Below are 18,778 nucleotides of genomic sequence, written 5' to 3'. Positions count from 1 at the left end.
TTTACTTCTGAATAAATTCCATTTTCTATTAAAGACATCTCTTTCTATCGCTATTCTTGCTTTTATGTCACTTTTACATCTTCTACCACTGCTAATCACACTTCCTAGATATTTAAATGTCTTTACTTGATTCAATTTTTCCCCATTTATTCTGTATCCATTTTTGCCTCTTTCCTTGCTATTTTCATTACCTTTGTTTTTCTTATGTTAATCTTCATTCCATAATTGAATGAAAATTACAGGATTCCAGTAATCTGTTCAACAGATGTTATAGTCCTGTTTCAGTATTTGATAATAATGCCTTGTCATCTGCATATCTTATTGCAAATATCTGTTTACTTCCAATCTTTATTCCTTCTTCCAAATTCTCCAGTGCTTCTTTTAACATTGCTTCGGAATACATGTTAAACAAAATTATAACATCATCAGAGAACAAATTCACATAGATAATTTTAATATACCAAAAGTGGTGACCTAATTCATAATTTTACATGAGTGTTGTTATATTAGAGTTAAGATCCTAGATTATGCAAAATGCAAAACACATTACAATAAAGTTGAAATCGGTCTGGGTAGTGATCCTTCCCATAATGCATAGTATTATACATGATCATAAGGATGTGCTTTACATTATGGGATACTAAGGCAAGTGATGTGAAGTCATTAGCTTCTTTATACGAGTTGCCAGTCCTGATAATAGTTCGGGTGCAAACTTTTTTGCTTACACTTGGATAAAGGATTAAACCAAGAAGATAATTTCTTGGAATCTTTAATTTATAGTATAACAAGTAGAAAAACTTCCAACAACCCTACATTCTAGTGTCGTGCACCAGTGAGAAAATATCACTATCAACAATAACATAGAAAAGTCTCATAATAATTAAGGGGATACAAATCCCTTGTTGTTCAACTGTCAGTTGAACAACAAGGGATTTGTATCCCCTTAATTATTATTAAGGATGCCAGAAAAATAGCCGTTTGGCTTTCAATTTATGATAGAAAAGTCTCATTGACTTATTCCTTGCCTCTTCTCTCCATGTGAATTTGTGTACATTTTTATGTTGGTACATTGTGTTAGGAATAACCAGTTCATTTCCTGAGCAGAAATCCAGCAGGTTTTTCCTATTATTATTAGCTTTGCTCTTTTCTCCAGATTTTCCCAAAATATTTCTGATGTCTGACAATCATTTCCTACTCTAATATTCAGATCTCCAACAAGGACCAACTTTTTCCTTTTTCATTGTGTCAGTTGCTTTCTCCAAAGCCTCAAAAAATTCCTCCACTTCTACCTTACTAGAACCTTGTTGGAAGTTTTTTCCACTTGGTTAGACTATAATAAATTTAGTTTAATCCTTTATCCAAGTGTAAGCAAACAAAGTTTGCACCTGAAGATACTTCAGGCTCAAACTTTGCTTGCTTACACTTGGATCCTCCTAACTGAAATAAATATGGTTGCCTCAACTTACCCAAAATCTGGGAGATTTTCATCTTGAAATATTCAAGAGAAGGTACAAAATTTCATTGCTGTAACCCGATTAACAGATAGAACTTTAGGATCCTGACTTTTTACATTCAGCTAGCTAGTTTTCCATCAGGTAGAGTGTATATGTCTCTGTGCAAATTGGTCTAATAATTTATAATTAAATTAATTATAACTTAATTTAATTTAATAATTAAATGAAGTTGTTATTCCTATATGTGTTTTCTCTTTCAACCAGATTAACTATGTTTACAGTTATACAAAATTTCTAGATTTCAACTTCACATTATTAACTGTGCAGTAATATTTTAATGTTTACATTAATATGATTAACATAGTAAAGTGTAGTGGCATGTCTTCCTGATAAATACACTAATAACTTTTCATTTGAAACCTGTTCAAAAATTATGTAAAGTTTAAAGAGGGTAAGAAGGTTAATTTTCTATGATGGTAGGTGAGATCTCAAGCAAAGAAGAGACTAAAAGTAAAAAAAAAAAAAAAAAAATGGCATTACACAATTAATAAATGAGCCTTTATTGACTAATATTTACACAAAACACAACGAAATCTGTGATTAATACTTACAGCATGTGATTTCATTCTTTCTACTGCAAAAGGTAGCAATATGCTGAGCTGTTCAGTAACAGTATCCACTGATCCATTACCTTTATTCTCAGATGATTTGATAAGCTGACATTCTGGACAAATACCAGTCTCGAAAAATTCTGTAGAACGCAAGCAAAATTCATGGAATGTCCGTGGACAGGATATACAAGTCTTATCGCTATCCTTTTTATGGCATAGCCAGCAATAAGTATCAACCTGTCAAAGTCAAAGTAATACTTTTAAGCCATTAGAAACATAAAACTGTCAACTTTTTAATCATAAGAAAAAAAAAAAGAACAATAATATCATGATTTAAAACTAACGTTCCAAGAGTTAATAATAAGAATTTTTAATTAATAAAATTATTTCAAAAATTGTAATATTTGCATAAAGATGAACAGTCTTTAAATGCTAACTACATAAAAAAAAAAGTGAGTAATATTAAACAGTTGTTTCCATTAAGAGTCCACATATCTAATATAGTTTCTATATCATAAAAAGAACTTTTTTCTTAAGTGGATCCCACCCACAAAGAGTTTTACAACCTTTGGTAGTAGTCACTTTTATAAAATCTTCCTTCAGAAAACTTAATAAACACTTTAAAAACTGAAATTTGCAGAGTTATATCTTCCTGATATAACTCTGAAAATACCATGATGATCACCTCATGTGATATGTGTATTTCTCTCTCCATCTCTACACTGTTATTTGAATAAGTCCTCAGTCCATATGAATAATTTGCATGTGGTATGCAAGTACAATTATTTAATAACTAATATTTAAGGAATTGACAGCGTATACTGGAAATATAGATTAAATAAACTTTAATATACACTTTCCGATATTTCGGCGAACGTTACGTTGCCATCTTCTTGGGAACTTACCACCAAAGACCAACCACTTCCCCTAGACCTACCTGGTGTATACCAGGTCCCTTGCAGCTGTAAACTGTCCTACTTTGGCCAAACAGGCAGGACAGCAAATATCAGAATCTCAGAACACAAGGATTACATCCGATTTCACCAGTACAGCCACTCTGGGCTTGCAGACCACGCTCTGGATACTCGCCACAGAATAAGATGGAAGAAAGCCACAGTAATACACCGCAGCAAGTTCAAGTATGAAAGACTATTCATGGAATCAGCCTCGGCCCTTAGGAACATGCCAAACCTCAACAAATTTGGATGCATGAAACTGCCCCAAATTTGGGAAACTTTTATCAAAAGAACTTCAACCCAAAGGCCAAGAACTACCAATATAGCCCGCCAGGGGGAACCATCAGGACTTTAGGAAAACGCTAGCGCCCTAGCCTCAGTCTCATTTGTTGTATTAGTACTTGTGTGCACGTGTCTTTTTAGTAAGTTCCCAAGAAGATGGCAACGTAACGTTCGCCGAAATATCGGAAAGTGTATATTAAAGTTTATTTAATCTATATTTCCAGTATACGCTGTCAATTCCTTAAATATTAGTTATGTCTAACCAGCGTATAAGCCTCTCAACAAGAATAAAGTACAATTATTTATTTTTATTTTTATTTTTTTTTTCTTTCAGTATCATTTGTGAATTAAATTGTGCTGGTATATGCCACAAGTTTTTTTTGTGTGTGTGTGTGTGTGTGCGCGCGCGCGCGTGCACACGTGCAGGTGCATGCACTTACACCACACACAAAAAAACTAAATTCAAACTCAAATAATAGTAAACACCATATGAGATGTTACCAAACGTTGCAGAAGTGCTATGATAATTCTACTGCTTCACTGAGTTGTGCTAGGTGTTCACCACTGAATGCTCACATCATTTTTATGCAAACACAACTTAAATCCTTAGTTGTTTGCATCATGTGATGCCTGAAATGAGAAAGTGTGCATCATTTTCTTCCAAAATAGTAATACTTCAGAAACCTAATGTTGCAGAGAGCCAGTTAATTGTGCGCATCATTTCAGCATGATCTTACTGTTTTACCTGGATGAAAATGACAGTTTTTGAATTTGATGTATCAAAAAGTGTCATCTTTATCTAGGAAGGTGCAGTCAAACAACAAAATTATGATTTTTTTTTTTTTTTATTTGAATGAAGGAGTTGTGCATCGATATTTCTTTCCTGCAAGCTAAACTGTCAAAGTGCCTATGGACACTTAGAACAGTCCTGAATAATTTTAAGGGAACAGTGAACTGTGTTCTAAATTAAGATGAAAAGCTAAACGGCTATTTTTTTCTGGCGAGGTTGATATAAGTTAAGGGGATAAAAATCCCTTATTGTTTTTCAGCCAGTAAGCGAAACTAAGATCAAAAACTACGATCTGTAACGTTTCATGCCGACGAACTGTCAGCGTATCCAAGCGTAAGTGACCACTTGGTAGTGCCACACCACGGCAACTCGTTGCAAAGGTGGAGCAAGGTCCCTCACTGTTCTTGATATTTTCTCATAATGTAAAACACACAGCTCTTAAGAGATGTAGTACTGTTTTACATTATGAGGAGAGGTCACTACCCAGACCGGTTTCAACCTTTTTTGAGGTCTCATCAGTGAGTAGCTAGACCTCGAATATCAGAGTTTAAGTGAAGAAAACTTACATACTTTTGCTATACGATTGCCCGAAAGGTGTGTCACTATATTATATTATAACATAGTATAACTAAGATGAAAAGCCAAATGGCTATTTTTTTCTGGCAAGGTTGATATAAGTTAAGGGGATAAAAATCCCTTATTGTTTTTCTGACTGTGACTCTATATATATTCAAGAACAGTCTATTTCTTAAATAGGGAGGTGTTCCTAATAAAGTGGCCACTGATTGTATTTTTTTTTGTTTATTTTTCCTATTTGGATGATGTAAACTTATCAATAACATTATCACCTCCCTTCACAGGATGTACAGGATATCATGATAGAATGAAGTATACATTATTACTAGATTTCTATCAAACTAATCTTATTTCTCAGGACTCCAGTATATTCAGATCTTATATTTCTTCTTCCAAGACATAATTAATTGTATCACTCCACCTAGATCTTTTTTTTTTCCCTTTAATTTTATTATTTATGTATTATTAATTATATGAAGAGCCAAAGGCTTCAATTCGGCGACATAAACTTATTTAAGTTAAGGGATATTACATCCCATATTGTTTCATAGCTGAATAAGAAACTCAAAGAGTTTCATGCCAAATATAGTAAATATATAAAGTTCGGCAAGTCCAAGCATAAGCAAATACCTGGATAGTGTTACAACTGACCCTTTAGGTAGTGCAACACTGAGGCAACTAATGGTAAGGGTGGAGTAAGCTCCGATCACTATTCTTGATCTTTCCCCATAATGTGAAACCCAGCTCCTAGGAGCTGTATTACTGTTCTACATTATGAGTGAGAGAAGGTCACTACCCAGACCGGTTTCAACCTTTATTGAGATCTCATCAGTGAGGTATTTGCTTATGCTTGGACTCGCCAAACTTTATATATTTACTATATTCGGCATGAAACTCTTTGTGTTTCTTATTCGGCTATGAAACAATATGGGATGTAATATCCCTTAACTTAAATAAATTATTTATTTATATTTTTTACCATCCTGTTTCTGTTAGATTAGTGGTTTGGCTAATTTCCCTCTTATTCTATATTAAATTTATTCAGCTGGTTTCGTACTAAACTGGCTTTGTTTATTTTGTTGTCTGTTTCCATGTTTAATTTTCCATTTTCACTAAAATTTTTGCCTACATAGCTGCCCATTTTTATATTTGTCTGTTAGGCTTTTTGTTGGTGATTTTCATACTAAATTTGTTATAGCAGTTATTCAACTTAAATAAAGTGCACTGAATTCTTTACTGAAGTTTTAAAAAGCTACTACTTTCCTCAATACACTTTGTATGCAGTTTATCCCTTACTGTATCAGTGCATAGGAACCACAGGAACTATCCACTATAATAGTTTATTATAGTGGATAGTTTGTTATAGCAAAGTTTGTTTATATTGCCATTGAGCATATTGATCTTCACTTGTGACTCTGAGGATTGGATATCAGAAGTCCTAGCTAGTTCTTTCAGTCTGTACAGGATATGTGGAATTCTCCTCATAGTTATCTAGCTTTGATCCTTTAGCAATAGCCCATTGATTTTCATTGCAGAAGAATTAAGCTATTACTGTTTCCCTTTACATTATGATCACTTGAAGATGTGTAGGAATGATGTCCAAAGGTAATTCAAGTCCTGCCCTCTTGCAAAAGTTTTATTACATGATTGTGTTAACTACATAATTCTTTAAATACCAGAACTGTTCTCTCTGACTATATATAGTAACAAATTATTATCATGCAGGCATCTCTAAGAGTAAGAGCTCAGTGAGGAAGGGTTCCTTCTGGGTCACACAGTGTAAATACTTTTATCTCTTCTTGAACACATTTGCTGAAGACATTGAACATCCAATAATGGCCAAGTCCACACTTGCCACCTACCACAAAGGAGGACTGGATTCCACTTTTGACACTTAGTTAGCTAACTAACTGGTGCTCCTGTTAGTTAGCTACTATCCTATCCATATCACAAGTCTGTTTTGCATACCTGTCTGTTGTCATTTGAATAATAACCTGCCTTGTGAAATTTTGTCATATTCCTTGGCAAAATCCAGAAGTATCATGGTATATTAATTTCCCTTATTCATCTCTGTTGTCATTGTTTTAGAAAGTGAGCAGATTGTTAAAGCAAGGCCTAACTTTAAAGATGCTATCCTCTATAGAGGATCAAAGAGCTCTATGTATCTATCTCTGTATGTGGGTTTCAGGAAGTTTCTCCAGTACCTTAATGATTACTACTCCAGATTCTGATTTATATATAATTGGTTGTATAGTTAGAGCTCCAACTTTGTATAATGCAATTACATTGCTCTCCTTTCTCTCATTAGGACCAGTGCTGATGTTCCATCCATTACCCATCTAAGAAATTTTGATTGAGCACATTTGATCTATGCTCTACTGATTATTTTGCAAGAAGAATTATGGTATATTAAAGATCACTTCAAAACTACAGTGGATCTTAGACATTCATTCTCCTATTTTTCAAGGAATTCTCTAAAGCTCTTTATAATCAGCCGCCTAATTTGAGCCGAGATCAAGAGAAGATCTATTCTAAGCTTACATCAGAGGCAACTTTAGGGTCAGAGACAAAAGAAGTAAAAAAATGATTTCTGTCTGACTTACAAGCCAGCCAACAAGATCTCTTTTATGCTTCCTTCCATTAGGGATAAAATGCCTTTCTTGGACATCCCGTAATCTATATATATATATATATATATATATATTTTTTTTTATAAAGAATTGAATGACTAGAACCGACATTTAAGTAAAAAGGTTTTAATATAAAAACATGACTAGTTTTGGCTTGTAACAGCCTTCATCAGGTGACATTGTAAAAAAAAAGAAAAAACATTAAAACACTGAAGCTTAAATAAACTATGAACATCATAGAGAGTCGTTGTGGTTGTATTTAAAGCTGTTCTTTCATTAGTTGTATTGTAGGGAAAGTGCGTGCTAGTAGCATCTCGTGAACATGCCAGTACATGATTACAGCTGAATGACAATCTGGGAGGTTGTAGCTCAAGTTATTATTTAGATGAACACGATTTTTCTCTCTAGTTCATCATTGCAACGGAAGATGTTAGTAGATTTTTCCAGCAAACTTTGTGACTTTGGTTTTCATCATTAGGATTAGCCGAGAAAAGGATATGACTTGATAATGCACTGGCTCGCTGTCTCTTGTAAGTAATGTCCCTCATGTGTTCTTCCGTATGCAATTTGACAGATTTATGTGTCTTCCCAAAATAAGGAATATCACAATCACACAACATTTTATATACACCAGGGTATTTGAGTTGATGATGACAAGGTTTTTGGTGGCTTATTAAGAAACGGATCTTTGGAAGTGGAGTGAACAAGGTTCTGATATTGTATTTTATTAGAACTTTTGCTCGTTTATGTGAAACTGTACTTATGTAAGGAATAGATATATTGCCTTTGAATCTATTTGTTACTTCTGAATGATGTCTAGGAGGATTAAGAAGGAATCTTTCAACGATTCTCTTGGAATATATCCATTAACTTCGAAAGAAGTTTTGAGATGGTTTATTTCTGTAAGAAGTTCATTTGGGTCATCCAGAAGAGAACAGGCTCTATGTCACAAGGTGGAAATTATGGGATTTCCACCTTGTGAAGTGATGGGATTGCCTATGCAGATATCTGTTGGTGTGTGGGCTTTCTATATATCGATATTTTGAGTTTACCAGAAGAGCGAGTCAGTTTGACATCAAGAAAGGGCAAGAAATTATCCGTTTCAAGCTCAGCAGTAAACTTAATACTCTGATGTTGGCTATTGAGATGTTCGAGGAAAACCATAAGGGAATCATGTCCATGGCTCCAAATAATGAAGACATCATCTACATAGCATTTCCAAACTTTAGGTGTTAAAATAAAGGATGAGATAGTCTTGGTTTCAAAATCCTCTAAGTAAATATTTGCGAGTACAGGGGATAAAGGATTACCCATAGCCAGTCCATGATTTTGCTTTTATATAGTATCTATATAAATAAAGATATATAGTATATATATAAATCATGGGCTATGGGTAATCCTTTATTATTGTGTGATTGTGATATTTCTTATTTTGGGCAGACAGATAAATCTGTCGAATTGCGTATGGAAGAACACATGAGGGACATTGCTTACAAGAGACGGCGAGCCAGTGCATTATCAAGTCATATCCTTTTCTCAGCTAATCCTAATGATGAAAACCAAAGTCACAAAGTCTGCTGGAAAAATCTCCTAACATCTTCCGTTGCAATGATGAACTAGAGAGAAAAATCGTGGAATCTAGAGAAATCATCTTCAGTCCTGTTCATCTAAATAATAACTTGAGCTACAACCTCCCAGATTGTCATTCAGCTGTAATCATGTACTGACGGTCACGTGATGCTGCAAGCACGCACTCTCCCAACAATGCAAGAAACGAAAGAACAGCTTTAAATACAACTACAACGTTTTCATGCTAATTATGTATGGAGACTGTCTATGTTGTTCATAGTCTTTTAACCATCAGTGTTTAGTGTTTTTTTTTTTTTCTTTCTTTTATAATGTCACCTGATGAAGGCTGTTACAAGCCGTTACCAAACCTTTTTACTTAAATCTCGGTTCTAGTCATTCAGTTCTTTATAAAAATATGTATGTTAACCGAGTTAATGATTATTCTTTCATATATAGATATAGATTAAATTTTTTTCATATCCAGAGAAGTTGGGTCTTGGGAAATATGGAGATTATGCTAACCATGATGATCGTTAGGAACACAACAAAAGCTCTTTGTATCAACTGTTTTAAATTTGAGAGATTTTTCAAGGAATTCTCTAAAGCTCTATATAATCAACCCAATTTGAACAGCATTGATTATTTAAATATTTCAGATTTTGGGAATTGGTGACTTTGAACTGTTACTATTAATCTACTAATTTTTTTTTTTTTTTATTTATTTTAATTTTTTAATATATATACTTTTATGTGCTAAGCATATGTACCTCATTGCTTATTGGCTATGTTTAAATTATTCCATGGTTTCTTGATAGCATTTCTTGCTTGCCTCAGTACTGAGCATCTGTGCTTTATTATTTATTGAATGTTTAAATTGTTCCATTGTTTGATGAACAAGGTGTGGCAAACCTTTTGGCAATTCCTATAGGTAAAGATAACCTTGCTACTGCTTCTGCCTGGTATCTCCAACTCTGGGCCTGGCTCCCACTGAAGAGACCTCAATAAAGGTCGAAACTAGTCTGGGTAGTGGCCAATCCCTTAATGCATAACAGTATACATATCTACAAGGAGATGTGTTTTGCATTATGGGAGATACTGGGATAGGAGTGTTGGTAGTTTGCTCCACCTTTGCTACAAGTTGCCTGGTGTTGTACTACTTACCAAGGTAAGATAGTACAACACTATATTCAGTCCTGAAGATATTTTCAGGCACAAACTTTGTTTGCTCTCACTGGGATAAAGGATTAAACTAAATTTATCATGTTCCATTGTTTCTTAATAACATTTTCTGCTTGTCTCAGAGCAGCAAGACGAATGCACTTTGTAGCATTTTGCATTCTATTCTTGCTTCATGCAATACTTGTATGTTCACACTGAAGGTGTCATCATAAAACATGGATGTTTTCCAATTAAATACTTTATTTTTCCTTATGTAATTTTACATGTCTAGTCTATATACATTATGCCAATTCTGGATGTGCCACTTTTCTGTTAATTTTCATTTCAACAATGAAGATTAACAATGTCAAAACCAACTCTACTATATGGAAGCGAAACATGGACCATGAAAAGGAAAGATGAAAAACGAATTCAAACATGAAGTTCCTCAGAAAATCCTATGTTGTTATATAGCCAGTAAGTGAAACTCAAGATCGAGAACTACAATCTATGAGTTTCAATGCCGAAAAACTATCGGCGAAGGCAATTCGAAGCAAAGGTGGAGCAAGCTCCCTCACTATTCTTGATATTTTCTCATAATGTAAAACACAGCTCCTAGGAGATGTAATACTGTCATTACATTATGAGAAGAGGTCACTACCCAGACTGGTTTCAACCTTTTTTGAGGTCTCATCAGTGAGTAGGTAGACCTGGAAGATATCAAAGCTTAGTGAAAAGAACTTACATACCTTCACTATATGAATGCCATAAAGGTGTGCTTATATTTTGTAATTAAAATGAAAAGCCAAACGGCTAGTTTTCTGGCAATTTAATAGATATTAAAGGGATAAAAATCCTATGTTGTTATATAGCCAGTAAGTGAAACTCAAGATCGAGAACTACGATCTATGAGTTTCAATGCCGAAAAAATATTTCTTTAGTGAGGGAGCTTGCTCCACCTCTGCTTCGAATTGCCTTTGCCGATAGTTTTTCGGCATTGAAACTCATAGATCGTAGTTCTCGATCTCGAGTTTCACTTACTGGCTATATAACAACATAGGATTTTTATCCCTTTAATATTATTATTATTATTATTATTATTAAACAAGACCTCATGGAGTCAAAGACTCATCTGGGAGGTCCTTTTATCTCACACACATCTCATCATACTGCGTCTTAAGCACATTCAAACTCCTTGCAGACACCACACTCTCAGGCAAGGCATTCCAATCACTCACAACTCTGCACGAAAAAAAAACCTGCCTCTCACCCTCTTTATACAGTTTCCAGGGATGACCTCTGGTTCTCCCCTGATCTCCCACTATTCTCTGTAGAACTTCTCCACCATTGATCCTATAACAACCCCTTACCAACTTGTAGGTCTCTATCATATCTCCCCTCTTCCTTCTCTATTAAATTGCCAGAAAACTAGCCGTTTGGCTTTTCATTTTAATTACAAAATATAAGCACACCTTTATGGCATTCGTATAGTGAAGGTATGCAAGTTCTTTTCACTAAGCTTTGATATCTTCCAGGTCTACCTACTCACTGATGAGACCTCAAAAAAGGTTGAAACCGGTCTGGGTAGTGACCTCTCCTCATAATGTAATGACAGTATTACATCTCCTAGGAGCTGTGTTTTACATTATGAGAGAATATCAAGAATAGTGAGGGAGCTTGCTCCACCTTTGCTTCGAATTGCCTTCATCGATAGTTTTTCAGCATTGAAACTCATATCGTAATTCCCGATCTTGAGTTTCACTTACTGGCTATATAACAACATAGGATTTTTATCCCTTTAATAAACTTTCAACATCTTTCTCTAAATTCAGAGTAATTTATTAAAAAGGTGGCACACCATTTGGCAACTCCTATAGGTAGAGATGACTTTGCTAATGCTTCTGGCTGGTATCTCCACTTTGGCCTGGCTCGCACTAAAGAAACCTCAATAAAGGTCGAAACTAGTCTGGGTATTGGCCCTTCCCTTAATGCCTGACATTAGACATATCCACAAGGAGATGGGTTTTGCATTATGGGAGATACTGAGATAGGAGTGTTGGTAGCTTGTTCCACCTTTGTAAGGAGTCACCTAGTGTTGCACCACCTTATCTCAGTCCTGAAGATACTTTCAGGCGCAAACTTTGTTTGCTCACACTTGGATAAAGGATTAAACTAAATTTATTATATTCGAACCAAGTGAAAAATAAACTTTCCACATCCCAGTATCTGAAAGTGTTTACTTGTTCTAGTATTTTATTATCTATCACTATTTTACTTCTTATTGGGTTCTCTCCTTTGAATGCCATTATTTTTGTTTTTTCTTTAGAAATTGCCATATTATATTGCTTTGAGATATCATTTAATGATTTTAATGATCTTTGTAAGTCATCTTCTGATGTAGCTAATATTATTTGATCATCTGCAAATAGTAGTGTATCCATCTTTGTTTGCGGGGTCATTTGTATACCAAATGGGTTTGCTGTTTCCAGATTGTTAATATTTCATTTATATATATATTGAAAAGCAGAGGTGAGAGGGTACATCCTTGTCGTACTCCTCTTGATATATCTTTCCATTCTGAGATGTGTTCTAATTTAACTACTATATATTTCTTAAATAGATTGTAAAAGTTGGTTTGGTATGTTTAAATCGGTTAATATTTTAAACAATTTTTGTCTACTAATTTTGTCAAAGGCTTTTTCATAATCAATAAAGGCCACGTGTGTTTCTTTTTGAAATTCTCTTCTCTTTTCTATTAATAATTTTTAAGTAAAAATTGGATCTATGCAGGATTGGCCTTTTCGGAAACCATTTTGTTCTTCTAGTAATTTGTCTTCTACAATGCTGCTTAGTTTCTCTTTTAATATTCCTGCATATATTTTGTATCTGTATTCAGCAGGCTAATTCCCCTATAATTATTGCAATTTTTTTTATTTCCTTTTTTATAGATTAGGATAACCAGTGCTTTTTTCCAAGAGTTAGTGGTTTTTCCAGACATCCAAACTATATTAAAAAATTTCAGAAGTCTTTCATTAAATTATTCACCTGCATTTTTGTATAGTTCTATATTTATATTGTCTTCTCCTGGTGTTTTCCTATTTTTCATCTTCTTTATTATATATTTATCAGTTCTAACATTGTGATATTTTCTATTAGGTCATTTTTGTCTTATAAAATTTTATTTCATTGTTCTCATCTGTCCAGAGATTTTGGAAATAGGTCACATTTTTCTAAATCTATTGTTAGTATTTTTATCTTTTCTTTTATTTCTTTATAAGTTTTGGGTTGTGGCTTAAATAAATCCTTTTCTAGTTCTGTTTTGAAATTGTTCCATCTTTCTCTATGTTTTTTCCTTACTTCTCGTTTTGCAATTGCACTATTTCTTTTATACTCTATTTCTGCTTCTATTGTTTTGGAATTTAGCCATTTCTGGTAACTGTCCTTTTTGGTTTTTATTATATTTTCTATTTCTTTGTTCCAGTCTCATAGTCCTCTTTTTCTAACCCATTTCTGCTTTATTCCTAAGGTTTCTGTTGCTGCTTTTGTGAGAATTTGTTTCAAATTTTCCCATTCATCTTCTATGTCACTTGATTCATGTGTGGTTTCTGTTTTTAAGTTTGTGCATTTTTGATATTGTTGTCTAACTTGAGGATCCTGTAATGAAGAAATTTTGTAGCTTGGCTGGTAAGAATTTTCAATTCTATGTGTTTTTAGCCACGCTGGTTTAAAACGAATTTTTGCTGATACCATATAATGATCAGAATTTAATTCAAAGCATCGATATGCTCTTACGTCTAAAATTAACTCCGCTAATTTGAAATTTGTGATAACGTAGTCAATTACTGATTCGTATCCTCTGTATATTTATGATTTCCTTGTATATTTATGTATATTTATGTATTTCCTTGTGTTTAAACATTGAATTCATTATTCTCATATTATTATAAATGACAAAATCTCGCAATCTGCAACCATTTTGATTGCATGTATCTTCGCCAAATTTACCTATGTTTGTTTTGTATCCTATTCTGGCATTTAAATCTCCTGCTAGCAGTAAATAGTCAGTTTTGTTTGTTTTATCTATGGTATTCTGTAATTCTTTATAAAATATATTACTGTTTTCTTCTTTTCCCTCTTCTGATGCATATGCACCAATTATTGTTATATGACCTCTTAATATCTTGAGTCTAATTTCTATTAGTCTTTCATTCAAATAGTTGTAATATACAAAATTGTTCTTTAGGGATTTATGTACCATAATCATTATACCTGCTTTTGCTCTTTCTTCTTTTTTTTACCCCACTGTAGATTTGTATATAGTTGTTTGTTTCTTTTGTACCTTTTTGTTTTTTCTTTGTTTCTGTTACCTATACATATCTTTATGTTAGCTTGGTTTAGTTGTTTATCAAGTTCTTATCTAAACATTAAATAACTTATGACTATGTCATAAGTCATTTAATGTTTACTTCTGAGTTTTCTATAATGACCTACCATATAGAATCTTATAAAATGCTTTAGCAAAATCAAGAGAAATCATAGAAGTATAGCTATTTCCATTAACCAGTTTTGCTATCACTCTATTAGAAAACTTGGGCAAAACTAAATCTCATCTTATATTGGCCAGCCTAGTTAGTATACCTGCTTTTCAACCAAGAGGATGCTTGCTTAATCCTGCTGTGGGAATGGAAGTTTGTGATTATTTTCAGGTAGGTGATAGGTTTCACTGATCACCACGAAATCTTGCTTAGTAGAAACCTAAAGTGACTTTTTACACCTTTGTTGATAGAGTATAATGGAAAAAAAATTCAGTTCTCTTTTATATGCTACAGCATAATAAGCAAGCCTGTAATAATCAGCTGATGTTAAAAATAAATAAATAATAATAATAAAAGAAATTCTTCCTGAGATAAAGGCTATTCAATTCAAAATCCTCACCTAATATTTCTGTTGTGGTTCTATAATGTGTGCAAAGTGGAATATATGTGTGGAAATTTGCCATCAAATTATCATAATGCTCTCATCTCAATTCTCTCAAAAATTATAGAGAAAGTTATTAAACAATCAATTTATTACATGCTTCCGTGATAAAACTTAACTGTGGTCATAAAATATATATATCAGTGATATAAAAAAAACTAGTTCCATAATAACTAAGCATATATTATACACTGTTTTCCTGTTCAAGCATGCTTTTAAGAACCTGACAATATAGCTTTTCAAAAGAGAAATCTGTTATAAGAAACTCACTTACTTTCACTGTATGATGACGTTTTACTTTTTTATTTGATTGTTCTGCACTTTGTGTTTCTCCAACAGTACTGTTACTACTACTACTGCCAACTGATGTGGAGCGTTTTCTTTTAGTCATGGGCTCTTGCAAAAAAAAAAGAAGTGTTTTTTTTTTTAATCTCACATGTAAACAAATATGGAGAACTACAAAACTAAAGTTTAGAATTTACAAAATTCATTATTGAGGTTCAATTTTAACTGTTTCATATTTAATAGCATTTTGCAATGCTTAATACTATTATTTCTTTGTGCAAATATATTTTGCAAGTTTAAATTTTAAATGTATTTGTTTTATACAACAAAATCACTGTAATTTTCATCAGACATATAAATCAATATCCCATTCAATATAAGGCAGATTGCGTCCCCTCGTTTACAAAATAGTTTTGCATTTTTGGTTCATTTATAGCAAAATATGTTTATGTTTTAATTTAAATGCAAGCTGCACCCCCCCCCTCTCCAAAAAAAAAAAAAAAAAAAAAAAAAGGCTTTAGTCTGATTAAGCTGAAGTTCACAATATCACAGCTACACTGCAGAAATTTTTTTTTCTCTGAATTTTCCTTTTTTCTACTCTAGCACATTTCAAACTTTCCATAATTTTCAACAATAGTAATTTCCAACATGCATGAATGAATTGAATTGGTGTCAAGTTTCAAACAAATATGCAACGTCACTTGAGAGATGGCAGAGAATTCAATTAATACAGTAAACTAAAAAAAATGAACATAATCATGAGCTGCAGACAACTGCACAAGCAAATACAAAATTTTGTTATATGTTCTGCAAGTTGTTTATTTTTAACAATGAAATTAACAAAGAAAATAGCAAGGTTTTTATGGCAATAGTTGCCCCTGTGTTCTGACATGAGGCTAAGTGCTAACTAATTTTTTTTTATATATTAAAAGAGCATTAAAAAAAGACATACCTGTGTGTGTATGTTTTGAAGGAATGGATGACAAAGTATTTGATGCCAGACTTGACTGAGCTGAAAATGTATAATTTTGGAAAATATTGAGGATAAAGAAAAAATATGTGAGTATAAAAATATATTTCCAATAATCGAAACGAAACACAAATAAAACCAATAACACAGAAGATAGAAGATATTTTAAAGTTTAGAATTTAAAAATTTAAGAACTTAAAGAACAAAAAGGAATACAGAAACTTGCAAAATATACAAAGACATCCACATGATGGTGTGATAGCCATTAATTATAACTTAATTTTGCCTTAGATTGGAAAACAGGAGCAACTCTTACCATAAAAGCTTTACTTTTTAGGATATTTATTGCCTTTTTATCATCTAAAACAAGAAGCTAAATGAAAAATTTCACAAAATTCTAAGCATGTTTCTTTTTAATTTCTAATTAGAACACAAAACCAGTCCCATTAACTATTTAATTATGATCTAGTTAACTCGATATATGGCAACTTATCAGGTGAGAATTTCATCCCCAATTAACTGCCTCAGAGAACTATACAAAACCTGAAAACAGCACATTATGGACTAAAATAACTGCATTATGTGCGTTCACACTTTGTTAATTACAACATAGAAAAAATAGTAGTACTTTCAGTCATCTTATTTGTTAAACAATCGTTGTTTATTCCAACTTATCACTAGAATAAACCTGTATTAATGATCAAGCCTTATATATAGCATATTTCTGTACTTTAAGTAGAGTGTTTATTATAAACATTGATTTAAATAACATTTTTAGTTCAGAAAGTAACCCTGATGGTTTGTAGGGAAAAAAATTAATTTCATTTCACCATGTTTTTCTATTGTCCATTGCTAACTTTAAGCTGGCTGTCTCACCAAGCCTTCCGATCTTCATAGTACCCCAAGATACCACAGCAGCACTGATGCAGTTTTTTATTATTATTATTATTTTGACACCTACAGGGAGTCCAAAGACTCATCGAGGGAGAGTGTGCCAACAGCATCGAACAATTGGTCCCCTTCCAACTACTAACCGCGCTCAAATTTACTTAACTGAGCCATTAGTAGCAGAGGCTCTACCAATCGACCAACCTTTGCCGGTTTTCAGTGCTGTCAACCAAAATGGGGGTCAGAGAATATTACTCAATAAATAACAAAACAGCTTTACCACACACACACATTATTCATAGTAGTAGTAGTAGTGGTATAAAATTTTTGCCCTAATATCAAGTGTATCTTCAGTAAGACTTTCAAATTAAACAAAAACAGAAATTAGTATATATAACAATGACAGAGCGAACTGCATTATATCATATTAAAGTTCTAGTAAAAATAACTAACAACAAAATAAAATAAATAAATAAATAACAATAAAATAAATAAATATATATATATATATATATATAATTAAATTTAAGTTAATTCTGGAATTTGCAAAGAACTATTTCCCATGAAGTGGAAAAATTAAAGTTCATTGTTTCTATTTAGATTCGGTCGATGTAACACGGTCTCACAATTCTTTGTATAAACATTCCAAATTATTACTTTTATGGAGAACTTTAATTTTCTTCCAAAGAACTTTGTGCGATAGTTAATAGTGGTAGATATAATATTGTAAAGCATTTGGGTGTCATATTGCTGGTTTTCAAATCCAAGTTTCTTTTTAACCTTCCATAAATGGTATTTTAATTCATTAATTATAAATTCTCTTCCCATTGCTGACAGGTGGTAGGTACTGCAAGAAAATAACCTTCTGTTGTAAGTAATGGATTACCCAACACATTACATAATCTGTTCCAAATATGAAGGGCAAGAGGACAGCTGCAGAATGCATATTTTACTGTTTCTAATCGTTAAAGATGTCACAGATTGGATCTCCGATGTTAAAGTACCTCCATTTGATGGTATTGACTGGAAGGCGGCCATATGCAATTCTCCAAGCAAGATTCCTCCTGTTAGGGTATCCTTGGAACTTCAATGAGTTATGAAACAAAGTGCTGTTGTCAGTACTCAACTGCAAATTTGCAGAGAAAGAGAGTAAAGATTTCATTATATCAAATTTTACTTTTTTTTTTAATGGAAAGAATGTCATTGCCAAATTGTTGTGGCAGTCTTAGAGTTAAGCCCAGAGCGTTGTAGTATTCAGGAACAAAACAATCTCAGCTTTTGGACCTTCATAATCGTTTATTCCAAACAGGATAAGGAGTAAATGAAAACCCATGTAGTACTGGAGAAGGTCTGCACACTGTAAATAGTCTGCAATATTTTATGGATTGTTGAAGCTGTATTTAAATAGCAGAATTTTAAGACTGGAAGCTCAAATCCTCCATGCTTCTCTGATAGTTGAAGAAATTCCTTTTAACTTCTTGGTATCAGCTGGACCAAAAAAATTGCACAGGCTTACTATATATCATATTTACCGGTGTATAAGACGCACTTTTTTCCTTTGAAAATAGGTCTGAAAAACAGGGTGCGTCTTATATGCCGATACTCAGTTTTTTATTACTTTCAATTCTGGAA

At 33.0% G+C, this 18,778-nt stretch overlaps 1 protein-coding gene across 2 annotated transcripts in view; it reads right to left on the bottom strand.

Annotated features, from left to right (window-relative positions):
* Positions 1 to 18,778, bottom strand: part of LOC150094599 (uncharacterized) — a 429,939-nt gene that overhangs the window by 320,333 nt on the left and 90,828 nt on the right. The window contains exons 4-6 of one of the 2 annotated variants that reach the window (XM_090411060.1): positions 16,241 to 16,300; positions 15,278 to 15,399; positions 2,066 to 2,302 (exon numbers count right to left, since the gene is read on the bottom strand). In XM_090411060.1, the coding sequence (XP_090267186.1) occupies positions 2,066 to 2,302; positions 15,278 to 15,399; positions 16,241 to 16,300 (419 nt within the window). The remainder of the gene's footprint in view (positions 1 to 2,065; positions 2,303 to 15,277; positions 15,400 to 16,240; positions 16,301 to 18,778) is intronic. The other variant, XM_090411061.1, reaches the window with a different exon arrangement.

The sequence above is a fragment of the Typopeltis vanoorti genome, chromosome 21 (genome assembly GCF_054136105.1).
Source record: "Typopeltis vanoorti isolate ZY-2024b chromosome 21, IOZ_Tvanoo_1.0, whole genome shotgun sequence".
Taxonomy (NCBI): domain Eukaryota; kingdom Metazoa; phylum Arthropoda; class Arachnida; order Uropygi; family Thelyphonidae; genus Typopeltis; species Typopeltis vanoorti.
The sequence above is the reverse complement of the archived record's forward strand: the minus strand, read 5'-3'. Positions and strand labels throughout refer to the sequence as shown.